Source organism: Biomphalaria glabrata, chromosome 5, assembly GCF_947242115.1.
Source record: "Biomphalaria glabrata chromosome 5, xgBioGlab47.1, whole genome shotgun sequence".
Classification (NCBI taxonomy): domain Eukaryota; kingdom Metazoa; phylum Mollusca; class Gastropoda; family Planorbidae; genus Biomphalaria; species Biomphalaria glabrata.
In genome coordinates, this window is record NC_074715.1 from 5413306 (window position 1) to 5432876 (window position 19571).

Consider the following 19571-nt stretch of genomic DNA (forward strand, 5'->3'; position numbering starts at 1 on the left):
AATGGCTTCATTTCTCTTCTTAGATGTGAGCATCAATGTAGCTACCTTTACCACCAACTTATTTTCTTGTCTCTTTTCGGTAAATATTCGTATCGATCTTCTAATCTCTAGATGTAATTTAAACAATCTTTTATACGGGGCTCAAACCAAGAAGACCTTCATATTTGTTTTATAATACCGCTGTATATGTTATTGTTTTTGAAACAGCCAGACTTTCTTCTTTACAAAACAAACATGTTGGCTTATTATCATGTTCCAAAAAAAAGACCCTTTCACTTTTCATGGTAGATTTGATATTCAAATTTCCATAAACTCATAAACGCGCAATCGTTAAAGGTCATGGTACTAATCGATCAGAGAAAAAAGTGAGGGCCCTAACGAAGGTCAAGATACATTTTCAACTTTTTAAAAGGGGGGAAAAGATTTTCTTTTTTGTGCCGACGTTTCGGCAAGCCGGATAAAACCACGTCGCGGGCTGGCAAAATAAAGTTATAAGAACGACGAGGATGGCAGCGGTCAGGGTCTGAACCCGGGACCATCAAGAAATCCGAACAACTGTGCAGCGCGCATACCGCACGACCAAGCAGCCATCAAATACTTCTTAATTATATCTTTATGCTGATTATTTAATATTTATTTAAAAATAATAATGTAATAATAATATTAACAACATTAATAGATCTGCTCTCTGTCTAAAAAAATCACGTCGGCAACTCTTTAGTCCAGGGGTTCTCAACCTGTGGGTCGCGACCCCCTGGGGGTCGATTGACAATTTGCCAGGGGTCGCCTAAGACCATCGAAAATATGAATTGTTGTTGTCTATTCTTCTATTGCTGTATGTGTGTGTGGGGGGGGGGGGTCGCGGCAGAGTGGGGGATTGTAAAAAGGGTCACCGAGCATAAAAGGTTGAGAACCGCTGCTTTAGTCCCTTAAACGTATGTGTGGAGGGAGATAATATTGTGGTTATTGGTAGTTTGTAGTTCAAAGCTTCTGATATTACTGGTGAAAATATTTAAGCCTGCCTTTTTGCAAGCATTGGTCACGATAGGTGGACCTTTTCGTGATAGCCTCTGAATCTGTGTGAAAACTCTAACCATCTATAACGAAATAATAAATTAACTAAGAATAATTTAGAGGTTGACTATTCTTATTAATAAGCCGCAAAAAGTATTTTAAAAAAATGATATATTAATAATGCTCTTTTTTCATACAGAACCCATTCTGAAAATTAAAGTATTTTTTAAGACATTTGGTGTAATATTTGAGTGTCAAGACTTAATACTTGAACAAATCAACAAAGAAACTACTGATGTGTTTTGTACATTAAATGTTACTATACAAGAGATGACAATCACAGGAGACAGTGTCAAATCTTTGTGTTCACTTTATGTCAGTGGGGGTAAGAAAAACATTTTTCTAGAGTGTCTAATTTGTAATTCTAAAATATTTAACCGTGTTTTATATAATCAACTTGCTTGAAACTTTTTTGGGTTTTCATTATGAATAAGCACTTTAAATGTGACTTCCAGGAAGAAATGTTGCGCTGAAGCAGCCTACACGTCAGACTTCCACTTATAAACCAAATGACAAACTTTCAGATTCGGAACATGCTGTGGATGGTGATACAGACAACCGTTTCGAAGACGGAAAAAGTTGTACACACACTGATACAGATGATCTCTCTCCATCATGGGCTGTAACATTCAATACATTATTTGTTGTCAATCAGTTCATTTTGTATAATAGAGGTAACTTCACAATATATATGATATCTCACTCTTTTTTTTTTACTGTTTTAGCCCTGTTATATATATTATTATGTATATTAAATAGCCCATATATATAAACCTCCTCCAGATAGCTTTTTTTAAAGTTTAAAACCACTCCAGATGTTTTTGAGTTTAAAATCCCCCTACAGACAGTTTTGAGGTTGAAAACCCCCTTTTCAATATTATTCTAAAGCACTCACCAAATTTTATGAGCGTAGCTAGATGGGGTTTTGAAATTGTTAAAAAAAAACAACTACAGAGATTCTTTTAGTTTAAAAACCCAAAACAGATGATTTTGACGATAAGACTTCCCTTTTCGATATAAAATCTAAAGCAAACTACAGTCACATAATTCCAAGAGCGTAGCCAAGAGAGGTTACAAAATTTCGCCCGGTGGTTGGATTCCATTAATAAAGTGCAGTGGATAGTCATCTGCCGAAATTGAAAAAGACTAAATGTGGCTTAACAAAGATGGCTAAGATGGATTTTAGGAGTCAATTATAGAGATCGGGTCTCAATCAAGGAAATTGCTATGCCGAACTGGGAATCGACCCCTTGATAAGGTTGTGAAATAGCGTCGCATGAGGTTTGCGGACATATTTTCCGAAAATAGGAACACATAATAAGAGTCGCGATGACATGGAGGCCATTACGAGAAAATCGCAAACAGGAACATCCTAGTACAACTTCATGCCACACTTTGATTGAAGTCCTCAGAGCAGGTGGGAAAAGGCTTCAGACAAATTTTTGTGGAAACAGCTTGCCGCCCAGTGAGCCGAAGGCGCGGGAGGATATAATTCACTAAGAATAGCACAGGTTTTGAAATAAAACTTTTAATATCAGAATAATGCACTGTAGATACCTCAGAATATGCATTTTTTAGGCTTTCAATACCAGAAATAGTGCTTGGCGGCGGGGCTTCGCGCCGTGCTAGGGGAGCTCATAGCGCTCCCCCAGACCCCATTAGTATCTAGTGATTTTGGACTAACTCCAGGAAGAACTTATTCTAGGGTATAATTAACATCTTCCGAAAGAATGAAGAGTCAGAATGTAATAAAGATTTAATATATATATATACACACACATAAATACACAGACACACACACATATATATAAATGTAGCGCCGGAGAGGAGAAAAATCCCCCCAACCTCCCCAATCGAAAAAAATCCTGGCTACGCCCCTAATATATATATATATGGGCAATTTAGACTGTCAAGTGTATAATGTCCAAACTGCGCGTAATATACGTATTTCATTCAATGAGTTAATAAATAGAAAATATGTTTTTTAATGAGCCATTGTTTCTTTTTCCATTGTGACCTTTAGATGCAAATCGTTTTTATCAATGCCCGAATCCATGAAGGAAGCTTCAATTATTAACGAAGAAGTCTGTGACCTTTTTAGTAAACTTACCTCCCTTTAAGTTTTTCATTTAAAAGGGGCGGAGTTTTTTTTTTCTGCGTCTGCCATTTGAGGTAACAAGTCTTCAGGATTGGGTAATGGTTTTGAATCAAGTACAGTAACTTTGTTTAGCTTCCTGTAGTCAACACATATTCTTACTGCGCCTGATTTTTTCTAACCACCACCATAGGTGCTGTGTAAGGTGACTCTGTTGGAGATACAATGTCTAGCTTCAGCATCAATTGAATCTCTTCTTCCACTTCCTTCATATATCCTAAAGGTACTGGATACGGTTTCTGTTTCACTGGTTCAGAGTCTTTGAGTATGATGTCGTGTTAACTACTGCAATTCTCCCTGGTACATCCGTCAAGATATCATCATATCTAGCTAGTAATTCCTTTACTTGCTTCGTTTGCTGAACTGATAGTGACTCTTCAATGTTGCAATCTCTCCAAGTTTCTGATTGCTTTAAAGTTAATACAGATAGTAATGAACCAGTCAATTCATTTTCGTCCTTCCCTGGTTCATTAACTATCGCACAACTTGAACGTACTACTTCATCAGTGTTAGCATTACTTTCCTGTGACTTTCCACCAAACTCTCTTAACATGTTGATGTGAAATGTTTTCAGTTTTCCTCTTATGTTGATTTGGTAATCAAATGCAGTTACCCTTTTGACTACTTGAAATGGTCCTTGCCACTGAACAATCAGTTTACTGTCTTTCCCTGGAAGTAGTACATACACAAGGCTTCCTCCTTGAAGTTTTCTTAGAGTTTTATTTCTGTTAATAATTGTTCTGTGTCGTGCTGTGACTCTAATGCTTGCTTTGCAAGTTGACATGTTGTTACCACTTTCTCTCTGAGCTCGACGACATGTTGATAGCTTCCTGTGACAAGTCAAAAGCTTGCTGTCAGTCAGAGTCACTCATTTTTATCACAGCATTAATTATTATTTATCATTATTCATTTATTTTATTCTAATTATTTCCCCGTCCTATCCCCAATTTCATCACCAGCCCCACCTTTTCCTCTCTATCAAGCTAGACTCGGTCCACCACCTTGGAGATAGCTAGGCCGCGTCCTTTCACTTATCTACCCTTGGTCGGGTAAAGATAAACACACAGTCTCTTTGGTCTTACCTGCCGGATGTCTGACGGCCGCAGTTGACACCACCTTGGGTGGAATGCTAGTCACTCTTTCTTCCCCCCCCCCTTTCTCCCATGTCTCTCTTTGATCAAATAGATTACTCGGGTCAACTCGCCTCGAGACACTCCAAGGTGCGACTCCTATCTCGAGTCAAATTCACCCACGTGAGAGATAATTCTTAGCCTTGGACATTTCCTGTTTCCGCCCACGTTCTCCAAGCCTATATAAAGTAGATTAAATCAAGCCAGATCCTCTCATTTTCTCATTCTAGCTGAACAGTCGAGTCTGGACTATTTCATTTATTCTTACTCCTAGAGGAATACCTGGTGGTAAGCCGAACTTAATCACAAGTTCCATCTTAATTACTTTGTGCCTATTTCTCATTGGATATGATCATGTGTATTCTATTATTTCATTTATATTTAATTAGTGCATTGTGTATTTCTCACTGTCGTAAGTAGAAAACATAAACATGGCATATGTATATATTTATGTATTGCATCAATCTATTAATGCTATGTTGCTCAATTGATTGTCGATGCAACCATGTATATATTTGTACATCTTATTTTATTCCCTTTATCTCGGCTGACCACCTTGATCATTTTACTAGCGCACTAATACTGCGCTTAGAAAAGAGATATAAATTATCTCCCCTTTAGTCATTCTACTTTGACGAGAGTTGCGCCCCTTGAACGGACGCTCTCCCCATTCAGGTACTCCATTGTTCTCAGCCGACGGTCGTGTGTAAACAAACCGTCAAGGTCGCTGGCCACCGTCCATTTCCCCCCCCCCTTTTCTTCCAACTTGTGTTATTTATTTGAGACTATTATTTCCCCTTTTATGTACATTTTATATTGCTACTATCTGCCATCTAGTTTCCGAATCCCATTTGTCATCATCTCCCCATTGTGCTCAAGAGCAATTTTCCAATCTGACGAATGCACCTCAGTCGAGAGCATCGATAAGATGCATGAGAAACATGTCCTAATCCGTCTTTATTTATCCGCAGCCTCCCTCAGGTGTCTGCCTATTTACCTGCCTATTTATTTGGCATTGTCTGCCTAGTCAACTGCCTATTTGCTATTGAGAATCACCTATTGCCTATTCATCGGATCACTTGCCTTTATACTTAGTGCTATTCAGCACTGCACTCCTGCCTACTTGAAGCTACTCAACTATTCACTTAGCGCTATCGGCTCTACTCGCCTGCCTATTCTGTCAACTTAATAGGTAAGACGTCCCTATAGACCCAGAGTCTGTGCCCGCTAGAGTGCCACCTCCAGCTGCAGAACCTCAAGCCAGGACACAGTCAACTGCGACCTAAGCAGGACAACCAGCTAAGTTCAGAAGACAAAGTGGCATACTCTCTTATTAAGTGCAAGAGTGATGATTAAATATAGTATTGATTAGAGATAGATGCAAACCCTCCCCCTTTTTATTCTTCTATGTAAATATTTATGTAAATAAATATTCTTAAATTTTAACTTTGTATCTTTCTTTCATTGCTTGTCTCGTTGCGTGCCTGCTCCCGATTTATATGCTGATAGGTTGGTGTGTGATAGCTTTAAAAATAATCATCCCCTAGACATTAAACACGCCAAACACACATAACACCCCCTAACCTGTCACATTTGTTCTAGATTCATTATCAACCAATGCTTGGTCCTCCTTTTGTTTCAATGCATAACTGGATGTTAATTCTGATTCTGGCTGTTCGATCTGACTATGTAGGATCGGTTGTCCCATGTTTTCTATTACACTAGATTGAGATCTCGTTACCGCATTTGTAACTTCTGACATTGCTAACATTTGCCACTTGTAGATATATGTGATGGTAGGCTCAGTTATGCATGTCAATGACAGCTGTTGGATATTCTTCCATTGTTCCTCCAAATGTCATACATTGGACTTTCTTACCGGTCAACTGGTGAGGGTGCACATGTAGTCTCTTCAATTCGATTGTGGTCGCTCCTGTATCTCTCAAGACCCAAATAGATTTCTTCCCAACGAATCCAGGATACATTTTTAATTTCCCAGCGTCACAAGTAACAGCTCCAGCCATCTGGATCTGATCAGATTCATGAGGGAGTTGTTCACCATGTTGATAATCTATGCAAACTGAGAGAGACATGTCCTAATCTGTCTTTATTTATCCACAGCCTCCCTCAGGTGTCTGCCTAATTACCGGCCTATTTATTTGGCATTGTCTGCCTAGTCAACTGCCTATTTGCTATTTGAGAATCACCTATTGCCTATTCATCGGATGTCCGGTTGGTCTTCTCCTGTTGCTGGTTTTAAACTCCTGACTTATGCTTGAGCCCATAGTCTCATTTCGCCTTAATGGGCTTTTGTTTCTACATTGGGCTGCTAAATGTCCCGTTTTTAAACACTTAAAACATTTTCTTTTTTCACCCACACTTCTTTTCTGCAGACGGTCCTGTCTCCATTCTTGTTTATAGCGACTTCGGTTATCAGTAGTCTTTGCAGCAAATGCAAACTTGCTAGTTATCAAGTCTTCATCCCTTTGAATTGTCTGCTCCGGATGTGCAGTAATATATTGTTGGCACAACTTTACAGCTGTTGGCACATCTTTCGGTTTACTTTCATGTAGAAAAGCCACAAACTGAGGAATGCAAGATGTGAGAATCTTGTCTCTGATGAACAGATCAATGAGACCTTCAAATGTCTTTTCAGTATTTGACAATTCGACCCAACGCATAAGGAATCTTGTAATGTCCTCAGCAAATTCATGGAATGGCTGGTTTCTCTCTGATTTAGCTTTATGGAACTTCTCTCTATACCCATCATCTGTCAAGTTGTATCTTCTCTGTAGCTTGAGCATGTACTTCAAATCTCGCCAAATATGCATCCATTTGATACACATTCTCATTAAAAGGTGGCAACTTTGGTTTCCATACAGGTTTTATATGCTCTTTAAGTTCTCCTTTCGTCTCCCTAAGCTCCAACTGTCTTACTCTCAATTTGTGTATTTCTACATCAGCTTCTTTCTCTTTAGCTCTCACTTCCCTCTCTGTAGCTCTTTCATCTCGATCTTTGTCTTCTCTTTTTTTTACCCACTCTTGTAAAGCGGTTCCAGTCAGTCCCATTTCTTTTCCAGCGGCTTTTATCTGTGATAATTTCTCTGCCATTCTTGTTTATGTGTGTAGCATCAAATATAAACAATACAAATTACTTTATCATTGTGCTTGACCTAGTTTCGTCTCGGTTGATTGACTTAGTTTTTTCCCGCCGTTGCACGTGAGCGCACACACTTCCCGACTTTACGGTCTTCTTGGTCCTTGACCTTTTCACAATGGCGAACCGCAATTCAGCCTAATGTCTTCCAAGACTAAGTCAAGTAACTACATAAATGAGCCTCCAAATATGTCACAGCTTTCCTATTATATAACTCTATCTACTTATAACTTGGTACAAAACTACCTTAGGTCTCGATACGTCTAGGTGTCCCTGGTTCAGCTGTAGTTAACAAAATAACACAGTTAAACCACTAGATCAAATACGGAACCTTTAATAAACTTGTACTGCATATCACACACAAGCTGGACTCTGTCTGTCCACTCTCTGACAACAAACACACTTCCGGTCATTCGCGCAGAGTGTAAAAATAGATTATACATACATACACACATTCATCCGTGACAATGCTATTAGCTTTCCCAATACGCTATCATCCTATCCCTTGTCTTGACCAGACGGTAAAATGTGTGAGAGAAAGAACGAGGTATCTGGGTGATCGTTTTTTTATGTGTTTATAAAAAAAAGTGAATAAACTGAATTTGAACTCGTGGGCTAAAGCCTTCTAATTCAGATTATATCACTACTTCAGTCAAGTACAATTTCTTTCCCTTTTCGAGATACCAAACTAAATAATTAATCACCAATAGCTGATTAATTAAGTGTTTTAAAAAATAAATGATTCTTGTGTTGTCAGAAAAGAAATTGTGCGAAATCTCAGCTTGATCCAAGATTGGGTGTGGGAGAAATAACGTGTACAAACTTTTTACCAGACAGACAGAATGAGTTGATATAAGCTTTGCTAAAAGGTAGCTCCTATAGCCAGTTTGGTAAATGATTAGTATTACATATATATATATATATATAAGTTATGTTGTGGTTTCAAAAATATATTTTCACAGGAGTTTCAAAAACAAGACTTCAGAATTTTACACTCGTTGCAATTGATGATCATCATGAAATTTTACATTATCAAGAAAAAGACCTCAACGAATTGTTACGTTATACTGTTACTGAACAAATATCTCTGCCAATAAATGAAGTGAATATATCTGTAGCAAATAAACAAGATAATTATTTAACATTATGTGAGGTTCAGATTTATGGAGGTAAGTGTTATTTTTATATTGATTTTATTATGTAGATTATGAAACGAAGAAAGATGGCAGGACATTGAACCAGAGACATTTCTTTTTTAGTTAGAAATTTAGATTTAAAGAAGCAATTGTTTGTGGTGTAAGTACAAAAAATATTTTTGTTAATTAATTAAACACAAAGAAAAACTTTAACTCAAGAAATAGCATATTTTTTGTTATTTTACTTGCGCTATTTACGGTAAAGAGTAAATGGATATTGGCTGTGAGTCCAATGAAAATATATGTATAATGGCAATGTCATTGTTTTCGAAGATTAAGGGATGAGTGCAGTGTTTCACATGACTACTCAAATCCAGTTGCGACCTGAATAATTTTTCAATTGTGTTTTGCAGACAAAGCTGTTGTCCGCGGGGGAGGGTAGTTTTTTTTTCCCGTCTTCTGCGCTTTCCTCTGGGTCTCAAATGTGTCCCGCGGACTTCGTAAGAGTTCTCTAAATGTCTCTTAAAAGTCATGTATGCCAGTAAGGGCAAAGGGGCGCCTTAGTTTATTTTTATAGCTCTTGCAGGCTTACAAGGTCACCTCTATTACGCCGTCCTCCTTTAAGCTCGTCAAGAAGGATCGCTTTTGACATGCAGCCATCCCCATGAAACAGCAGCCTCCAGCCTCATTATAGAGCAGAGTTGGGCCTTTTTGTGCAGGGATATTATGCTCAGGTGGGAGAGGTACATTTGTCCCATCATATAGGGTTCTGCTAACAGTGACAGCATCACCACCCATTTTAACAACTTCTGCTGGAAGACAGTCAGAGCCTTTTAAGCTTCCCAACTGTTTTAACCTCAACAGGACTTGTATGTTCGTCGAGTTTCATTTTGACTGCTTCTTGTGTGATTTCACAAGAGACCCCTCAGTGGCAACCATTTCTCACAAAAAAAAAAACAACTATGGTGCTCTGTCAGGCTGTTCTTAGAATCGCCATAGTCTGGTATGTTGGACCGTAGGCAGAGCAGAGTGAAATACCGCGTGCCTCCAGTGTTTTGAAATCTCCAGCCACCATTTGCTTTTAATTATCGCACGAAGCTTTGTACAATAACTTTTTTGTTTTATATAAGTGTGTGGAATAAAAAAAAACGTAAAAATATGAGCATTCTTCGGAAAAAATTAAGCCACTAAGTCAATAAAATTTTTCCAACAGATTGTCCAGAAGGAAAAAAAGGTTTAGACTGTAATGAGACATGTGACGTTGGATGTAAGCGCAGCTGTAATATTAAAGGTTCATGTGATTATATATGTTTTGGTTTTAGTGATCCACCTGAATGTAAAACTGGTAAGTAGACGAAAATGTTTCAAACAGTATAATTTCCATTTGTATACGCAGAGTTGTATGGTATCTGTGATCTTTAAATTTTTAGCATTCATCTCAGGATGGGTATTCAAACAAAAAAATAAATGTACGTTTACTCAAATACAAAATCAAAAAACGGATTTTTAATTATTTTATAGGACAGATGTGTGCAGAATAAATTGTTCATCGTTGAAACAAATGTCATTCAAACCTGAGCATATGAATTAGAAAAATATTTTAATGACGCATGCACGTTAAGAAACAAAGACAGTGGATCAGATGGAATTTAGCATCCTAGTTCTTTCTAATGTATCAAACATAAAGCCTTATCTCCTACAAGAGTCTCTTACAATGGTCGATATTGCTACAAGTATATTTGTTATTGAGACAAAAACATTCGGGTCGTAATTGTGTTTATCCTTTTAGATTGATTATCCTTAAATATATCTAAAATATAAAGGCCATCATTGAGCTGTGAATGTCAATATAAGGAGTACATACAAATTTTAAAATATTGGAGAGTTGGGATGAAACCTGATACAGGCTGAATTTCGTGAAGAGCTACAATATCGTAGTTAGTGGCTTATGCACACAATAAATATTTGCCTATATACTGAAACGTGTTAGGTCTTTAACTGACAACTGGATTCAAAGATATTGACTAGTTATAGTGATAGAGGGCTATGCCATCAATATTTTACACTATAATTCATATCACTACTTTATCTCATTTAAAAACTTTGCCTCTAGATGCGCTGTTCATTTATGTTTAATATAATAATAATAATAATAATAATCTTTATCGTCCGTATGGAAATTTGTTTTACACTTTGTGCATTACACCAAACAAAAAACATTATAACTATAAAAAAAACAACAAAATGTATATTCACACCATACTCACTCATAATTTACATGTGACATGTTTAAATCAGATTGTTCCTATTTAATGATTTCATATATGTATTTATCATCATTTGTTTCAACACCTATATTCACTTCTATATTTAGAATTCATATCGGAGTGTATTGGATGAAACACATGTTTCTGTGTGAATAATTGAACTCACGCAGCTCTTCTGTAAAAGATTTAATTTCATCTAGACATTGCAGATCTAACAAGAGGCGATGTTTATGAGGAATAAAACTGAAAAATTAGTTAACAAACAAAAGATTGTATGACAAGACTTTGAAAATGTTTGTTTAAAAAAGGTTTGACATGTTTCGGATGTTCCTACAAAGTTGAAGATAATTTACTTCCTTGTCCAAACCTCCCGCAGGATGACCGGGGATGGACGCGGGTAGGATTTGAACCCGGGACTATCGATAAGTCCAAAAGACAGACCATCGTGCAAAACGTACGGCCAGGCAGCCATCCGACCCAAAAAAATCAGATGAAATAATTAGATATTTAAATATCTAGTATAAAAAAACGTATCAAACGTATAAGGCTAGTATAAGGCTTATTGTATTCTTTTTTTTAAAAGAAGGTATGAATAATATAGATCTATATGGTTAACATTTTTGTAAAATATGGTATTTCAAGCTTGTGATCCACACAAATGGGGTATAAACTGTAACAACAAGTGCTCAACAAACTGTTGGAATACAACGTGTAATGGACAGACTGGACTTTGTAAAGCTGGTTGTTACGGTTTTAATGACCCTCCTGTTTGTAAAACCGGTAAGTAAAAATTTGAAATTTAATAAAAACAAATCTAAAATGACTAAAGCCACCATTCAATCTCTCTCTCTCTCTCTCTCTCTCTCTCTTTATTTCTCTCTTTCTGTTTTTTTTTTAATCTTGCTGAATATATTATTTATTTACCTAAACTTGGTTTTGCTTACTTTAACTCATCGAAAAGCCCGATCTAGAAAAAATAGAAATCTCCATTGCAACTGGAGAGCTCTCTGACAGCCACAGAGCAGAAAGGAAAGCACTAGAACAAGCTGCTACCACAATACACTAGCAAATCATCCAAGTACCCCGCACAGTCAGGATTGTCTTTCTAACCGATGCGAAAAACATCCTCCAAGCCTTGATTCCTCCTATGTGAAACGTCTCAGGACAGCACTTATAAAGCTCAACATTTAAAAAAAACAAACTCTTATGGATACCAGCACATATAGAACTAGAACGAAATGAGAAGGCTGACACACTAGCCAAGTGTGGGAAAACAAACACACAATTAAACATTGCACTCTATCCAGAAGAAATGAAGAAACTAATAGTGAACAGAAATAATGAGACATAAGTCCTCCGCATAAGCTAAAGCAGATATTGACAACGAGAGGTACTCGGGCACATGTCTTATCCTAAGAATGGGCGTAGCCAGTGGGGGGGGGGAGGTTCAACAAATGTGTACAAATAATTCCAAGAGCGTAGTCAAGAGAGGTTAAAAATTTCTACCAGTGGTTGGGCTCCATTAATAAAGTGCAGTGAATAGTCATCTGCTGAAATTGAAAAAGACTAAATGTGGCTCAATAAAAATGTCTAAGATGGATTTTAGGAGTCAGTTATAGTGATCAGGTCTAAATCAAAGAAATCCTATGCCGACCCCTTAGTAAGGTTGTGACAGAGCGAGGCATGAAGTTTGAGGCACATGTTCTCCGACAAAATGAATAACGCATAATAAGAGTTGCGAAGACATGGAGGCCATTACAAAGAAAGCGCAAACAGTGACATCCTAGTACAACTTCATGCCACACTTTCATGGAGGTCCTCAGAGCAGGTTGGAAGAGGCTTCAGACATTGCCAGTGACTGATTTTTGTGGAAACAGCTTGCCGCCCAAAGCGCCGAAAGGTGCGGGAGGATCTAAGTCAGTAAGAATAGCACATTAGGTTTTTTAAAAGCAGGATAATGCACTGTAAATACCTCAGAATATGCATTTTCTTGGCTTTCAATACCGGAAATAGTGCTTGGCGGTAGGGCTTCGTCCCGCGCTGGGGGAACTCGCAGCGCTCCCGCAGACCCCATTGCTGTCGAGAGCGGGGAGTCTACAATTCTTCCATTTACTCCAGGTAGAACCTATTTTAGGGTACAATAAACGACTTCCGAAAGAATGAAGAGTCGGAATGTGATGAAGATTAATTATACACACATACACACACCTATATATATATATTGCGGGGGATGGGGTGGAGAAAAAGATTCCCCCCCCCCCAAAAAAAAAATCCTGGCTACGCCCATGATCCAAAGGAATATTTATTTGCCAGACGAAGTGTTGATATCTATCAGGAGCAACACATATTGGCACACTACACTCTCCTTATTAATAAATATGTGCACAAATGATTGAATCAATACTGTGTTTTGACATTATTCCCTTATATTATCAACTTTAAAGGTTGTCCAACTGATACTTGGGGATTCAATTGCTCAAACAAATGTAGTCTACGATGTAGGAATTCAACATGTAACAGTCTCACTGGATATTGTTTGCTTGGCTGTCAGGATGGATACAAAGGTCTTTATTGCGATGAAGGTAAATTTTATTGTTATTCTGTATTAAATTATTTTTCTGAAAGTTAATATTTAATTTTTGCATTTTGTTAATGTTAGAAAAGGTTTTGAAGCGCGGTGGTTGAGTAGTAAAGCGCTTGACTTCCGAACCGTGAGACCTGGGATTTTTTTTTGGCATCGTTAGGGCGCCTCTTAGTCCACCCAGCTCTAAAGGGTACCTGACATTAGTTGGGAAGAGTAAAAGCGGTTGGTCGTTGTGCTGTGGGCCACAAAGCATGTTGAACTTTACATCATCTGCCTCGTCGATCGCAAGGTCTGAAAGGTCTCACAGGGAACTTGTAGAAAATTTTCTAAACCGTTGTCCAATATTTATGAACTTTTGACTTCTGTATTTTATTAGTACTTAAACTGTAGGCTCCATATTCAATTTTGTCGTCTGCGACCGAACTTTTATAAATTTTGTGTAAAATGTCCGTCTGTCCTTCAGACAAACTGTCACACTCAATTCTCAAGAACTAGAAGAGAAATGAAAAATCATGCAAGGTGCAAGGCCACTTTTTGTTTTCTGAAAGCCAACCGTTTAGTTTATAAAATTAAATATGCCAACAAATTTTCCACTTCTAAAACAATATATATGTTTATGTAATGAGAGCAGTGTTGTGTATTTATGTTTCTTGTTGTGTGTTGTGAACTGATCTGTTCTAGATTGTCAAAATGTCATGGTGTCCAGGTGTTATTGTGAACTGTTTTGTCATTCTTGTTCAATAAAGCCTAGCATCAAGACATGTCTTCCTGTAGTATTTTATTAGGTCACTACAAACAGTTTTGGGATTTCACATAAGTATGTTGCAACAAGGTCACACAAGGACACATACATGGTGGAGACATTAGGCATTGATTTGAATAAATAAGAAAAGTCAGAGTCTGAAAGCAAAGATGGGATTAGTCTCTATGATGGACAAGAAAATGAAAAAAGAAACGCATTTTGTGAGTGACCAGAAAATGAGGAGTAAGAGGGAGGGGGATAGAAAGATTCCCGACCAAGAGGAAGTCTTTTTTGATCTTAGAAACTTTGTAGGACAAGAGAAAAATACAAACCGAAGGACTGGACATCTCAGGCGCCTGTTGGTCTCCTTGTCCAGTGTTCCGATGGAGAAAATAGAAGGCGAAGGGGAAGCGAGGCTGGTGCTTGACCAGAGAGAAACACTTGCGTCATGTTGACACCGGACTATGAGACATAGACCAATCCTCGTAGTAGACATGAACACAACCTGTGACGTGTTGTCAGTGAAGACCTATAGGTCGTTGCCATATCACAGGTCTGATGTACTGACAGTCCAGTGAAACAGCGACAGACAGTCAAGTGGGAGTCTATTGAAAATCTCTTTACTTTGTTTGCTCAGGGTCACTTTCTAATTGACGCAAGTTTCATTACCTCCTTGTGTTTCGCTAGTCATTAAAAAAAAAGGGAGGATAAACTAACAAGTTGGTTAGGAGTTGATTAACTTGACCAAGGGGCGGTTATTTCTGTGAAGTTTGACTTTGATTTGCCAAAGGGAAGATAACTTTAGCTAGCTCTGATAAGTTTAACAATCAAACTGAAGAAGATACGAAGGGAGATAAGAAAATTGTTGAACTGGATATGAAAAGGGGGACGAGGAACGTCACGGTTAAAATGGGGGAAAGGATAATCCTGCTGATACTTGGCTGATATCTGTGTGAGAGGTTTTTACGTTTCGTTATGGTGACTCGAGAAATCCATATCTTCAGAAGAGTTGTTTTATCAAAGACTAGTCGACCGGCGGCGTAGAATACACTGCTATTTTTGCAGGGCCGGCCTTAGGCCACTGCAACCTATGCGACGGCAGTGGGCCCCACATTTTTACAGGACCCGCTCTAATTCAAGGTGTATAAATTATTAAATTAAACCATTTTATTACTTAAAACAGATTTCCAGCCCCCTCCTGTCAATTTACCAAGAGCTGCTGGTAATCTCCAGAAATAACAAAATATACGAAAAAGTCCTTAAAATATACGGAAATATATTCACAAAAATTGTCATTTTGGGGTGTCATTCAATATGGAAAACGCCAATCTTACGCGTGGCATTATGCAATACCCGCAATAGTGGAATCTAGTGAAAGAAGCTTCTCGCGCCTCAAACTAATGAAGAATTACTTGAGGTCAACAATTCTCAAAGATAGATTGAAACATTTGGTAATTCTTGTTATTCAGTGTGATCTATGTAGGAAACAGAATAATTATGATGTATTGTATGACTTCGCTACACGCAAGGCTCGTAAAGTAATTTAATACGCATTAAAGAATGAATAAAATGCATAGACGAATTTATTTTCTAATACCAGCTCTTAAATTTAACTTATTATCCGTATCCCTACCCTAGCTTGGCCCCGCGAAATCCGTTTTGCATAGGGTTCTACCATGGTTAAATCCGGTTCTGCTATTTAGTATCGGATGAATAATACTTCCCCCCCCCCTGCCCCTCTTTTTTTTCGCCTCTTAAATTACCTAAGATAACTAGCTCCGTTCGAGCTGAAAAAATAAAAGAGTGATATTTCCATGGTGTCCAACTTCTTGAGATAAAAGAAACTGACATTTCTTGGTTACAACAGTCCGTCTTTGCTATTTTGTGACTACGTGTCCTACCCCCCCCCCCTCTTGTTTTCTCGTGGAATTTCCGCAGAAATAAGAGAGTGATCTTTCCTTTACTTCTTCTTCTCGTCCAAACTGTTGAGGGAAGAATAGAATTATATATATAGATAGATTAATTACAAATCAACTTCTATCAAAGTTCCCATTTTAAGCCATGCGGTCTATTTTTCAGATGATGTAAAGGTCAACTGTCTTTGTGGCCCACAGTTAACAAGGGTGTCAAGTGGCCAGCGCAACGACTAACCGCCTTTACTTTCCCACAACTAATATCAGGTACCCATTAAAGCTGGATAGACACAGAGGCGCCCTAAACATTTCGAAATTAAAAATCTTAGTCTTCACCAGGATTCAAATCCGAGACCCCCGGTTCGGAAGCCAAGCGTTTTAGTTCTCAGTCACTGCGTTTCAAAGAACTTCCATTAAAGAAATACAAAATAATTTATAATTTGGTCTGAGATTTATATCAAATAGTAATCAACTTACTCAAGTTAATGATTTTATTATGTAACTAGAAATCTAAATATTATTTTACCTATACACATTGTAACAGTGTTTTTATTAGCGTATACAATCCATTTATTAGAGTGTGACTCAGGACGTTGGGGTGTGAACTGTTCCAATCAATGCACGACTGGATGCTCACAACACAAATGCAATATAACAAGTGGCCTTTGTACCGAAAACTGTCTGGGATATAAAGATTTTCCAAAGTGTTCTGTTGGTAAATAAAGTCATACAATATTATATCTATCTATCTATCTATCTATCTATCTATCTATCTATCTATCTATCTATCTATCTATCTATCTATCTATCTATATATGTATGTCTGTCTATATTTTTTCATATTTTTTAAGCATTAAAATATTTATACTATTTTTATCTGTCTATCTATCTATCTATCTATCTATCGATCGATCGATCGATCGATCGATCTTCTGTCTGTCTGTCTGTCTGTCTGTCTATATTTTTTCATATTTTTTAAGCATTAAAATATCCATTTTTTTTCATTAGATTGTTCAAATGAAACCTGGGGTATAAACTGCAATGAAACTTGTAACTCCAAATGTATCAACGCAAGTTGTAATAGCTTAAATGGAGATTGCCTTTTAGGATGTCTACCTGGTTTTAAAGGACCAAAGTGCTCTGAAGGTTTTTTTTCTTAAATTAATCTCATAATTAAGAAATTTGACTAAATTGCTTAAACAAATAAAGACTAATTTGTAGAAAATTGTAATAAGTAGCTTACAACATGGCCAAGGTAGAGTCTTTATTTCTTTCAGTGAAGATCTTTTGTTTTTGAGTGTTTCGATGTGAAGATGAGAGTGTGTTGATCAGACAATGCGTTTCTGATATTTTAATTTAGTGTAGATTTCTATTTTAAACAATTACTAAACAATCAGATAAGATCATGATGCCGGAGATACACATTTTTTAAAATGGCACTGCACTGTGGTGACATGCAATTTGTGCTTTCAAATTGAATTCTATTATTGCTTTGATGAATGTATTTTGGATGTTCATTTGTTATTAGTTATGTAGATGATGACTCCTACTTATCAAGTTGGGCCCCACAATGAGTATTTACATTACATGTGTTACTAGATCTAGATTTCTTCAACTTTAGTTATTCTAATATTGTCTAGACTGCACCCACTGGAATTTGTTTAAAGAGACCACTTCAAATCTGGAAAAATGGGTCGAAGCAGTGACGAATTTTTTATTATTAAATGTAAAAAAAAATAACAACAAAGAAATGATAATCGATTTTTGTAGGAACATTAGAAAAAGGATTTTGTTTCTGTAGCTAGAGTGACTATTGAAATAGTGCAAACTTTCAAATACCTTTGTACTATCCTAGACAAAACACTAAATTATACTGAAAATACTGATTATATCAGCAAAAGAGAGCAGCTAAGATTACTAAGAAAACTGTCCTCGTTTAATGTTAGCGAAAAGCCTTGGCTATGTTTTATCAAGCTCACATTGCCAATATTTTAAATTTTAATATCACTAGCTGGTATGGCAATCTGAGCACTAAAATAAAAATAAACTCCAGAGAATCCTAAATGCTGCTGGTAAAGTCATTGGCAAAAAAAAAAACTCATTTGGGCAGCTCTTTGAGCCATCCATTAAAAAGTTAAAAAGATTCTAGAAATAAAAAATCACCCTTTAAGTCAGGATTTTGTGATTTTACCATCACAAAAGATATACAAGACACCGATAGCAAAGACAAACAGACACAAAAGCTCTTATATTCCTCTGGTAATTACATCATTAAATAGGAACAATCTGATATAAACCTTTCGTATGTAAATTATGAGCGAGTCTGGTGCTGTACATTTTGTTTTTTATAGTTATAATGTTTTATTTGGTGTAATGCACAAAGTGTAACACAAATTTCCTTGCGGACAATAAAGATTATTATTATTATTATTACGTACAACTATCAATTCAAAAAATAAAGATGAAATTCTGGAGCTAGGAATCACTTGAACAAAATATAAACCCTATACAATACAATAAAACAAGTTAACTCTCTTTGTTTAAGCTCATAACAACAACTAGATCTAACAACTCAAACTTTAACTGATTTTTATTTGTCCTTCCCAAAATTTATATACTTTAACCGCTCTCTGCATTTTCAAACAAGCCACGCCTTTCACCACCGCTAAATCTTGGCTGCTCCTTTTATGGTACCCTAACTCTCACCATGCTTGCTGCAAGATCAACAATCAACCTTGACGTTGCTATGGAGATAATTGTAGAAAACTAAAAATGAAACTTAACTGGTGTATGCCAAGTGACATTTTCCATTCCATGATTAGATCAAACGTTGTTGCATTTTCTTAAATGCAATTGTTAAAAATTGATGTTTTCGTTTCAGAATTGAAAAGTACATCTAGTGATAGCAATGATGGTGATTCAAATATTGCTGTTATTGTTGGGCCAATTATTGCTGCTTTAATTCTATTGGTATTGATTATTGTAGCAGTCCTGCTATGGAGGTCAGTATGTGACATACGATTGTTTTCAATTTTTACTAATCCTATATCAACTCAATCTTTCCATCTGTCAGTCTGTATATCTAGTAAAAAGTTTGAACATGTTTTTCTCAGATTTCCCATTCTTGCATTAAGTTAAAACTTTGCACAATTATTCATTGAACCTTACCAAGACATGAATAAAACAATAAACAATTAGTTAATTAATTAATGGTCATTAATTATTTAGTTTGATTTTGAAATAAGGGGAATAAATGCTACTTAATGAGAAATATATATATATATATTTATATATATATATATATATATATATATATGGATTTAATCCCATTATCACGTTTTTGATACGTTTGTTCTCCCACTCCAATTTCTCTGATCAAGTTGAAATTTTGAAAAATTATTCATAGTCGATAA

General features: G+C 36.7%; 1 protein-coding gene across 1 annotated transcript in view; it reads left to right on the forward strand.

Moving 5' to 3' along the window:
• LOC106074541 (receptor-type tyrosine-protein phosphatase epsilon-like) overlaps nt 1–19571 on the forward strand; it is a 58396-nt gene that overhangs the window by 15520 nt on the left and 23305 nt on the right. The window contains exons 6-14 of the mRNA XM_056028664.1: nt 1214–1399; nt 1530–1748; nt 8479–8685; nt 9866–9997; nt 11562–11699; nt 13364–13501; nt 16736–16873; nt 17167–17304; nt 19040–19160. Coding sequence (XP_055884639.1) covers nt 1214–1399; nt 1530–1748; nt 8479–8685; nt 9866–9997; nt 11562–11699; nt 13364–13501; nt 16736–16873; nt 17167–17304; nt 19040–19160 — 1417 coding nt within the window. The remainder of the gene's footprint in view (nt 1–1213; nt 1400–1529; nt 1749–8478; nt 8686–9865; nt 9998–11561; nt 11700–13363; nt 13502–16735; nt 16874–17166; nt 17305–19039; nt 19161–19571) is intronic.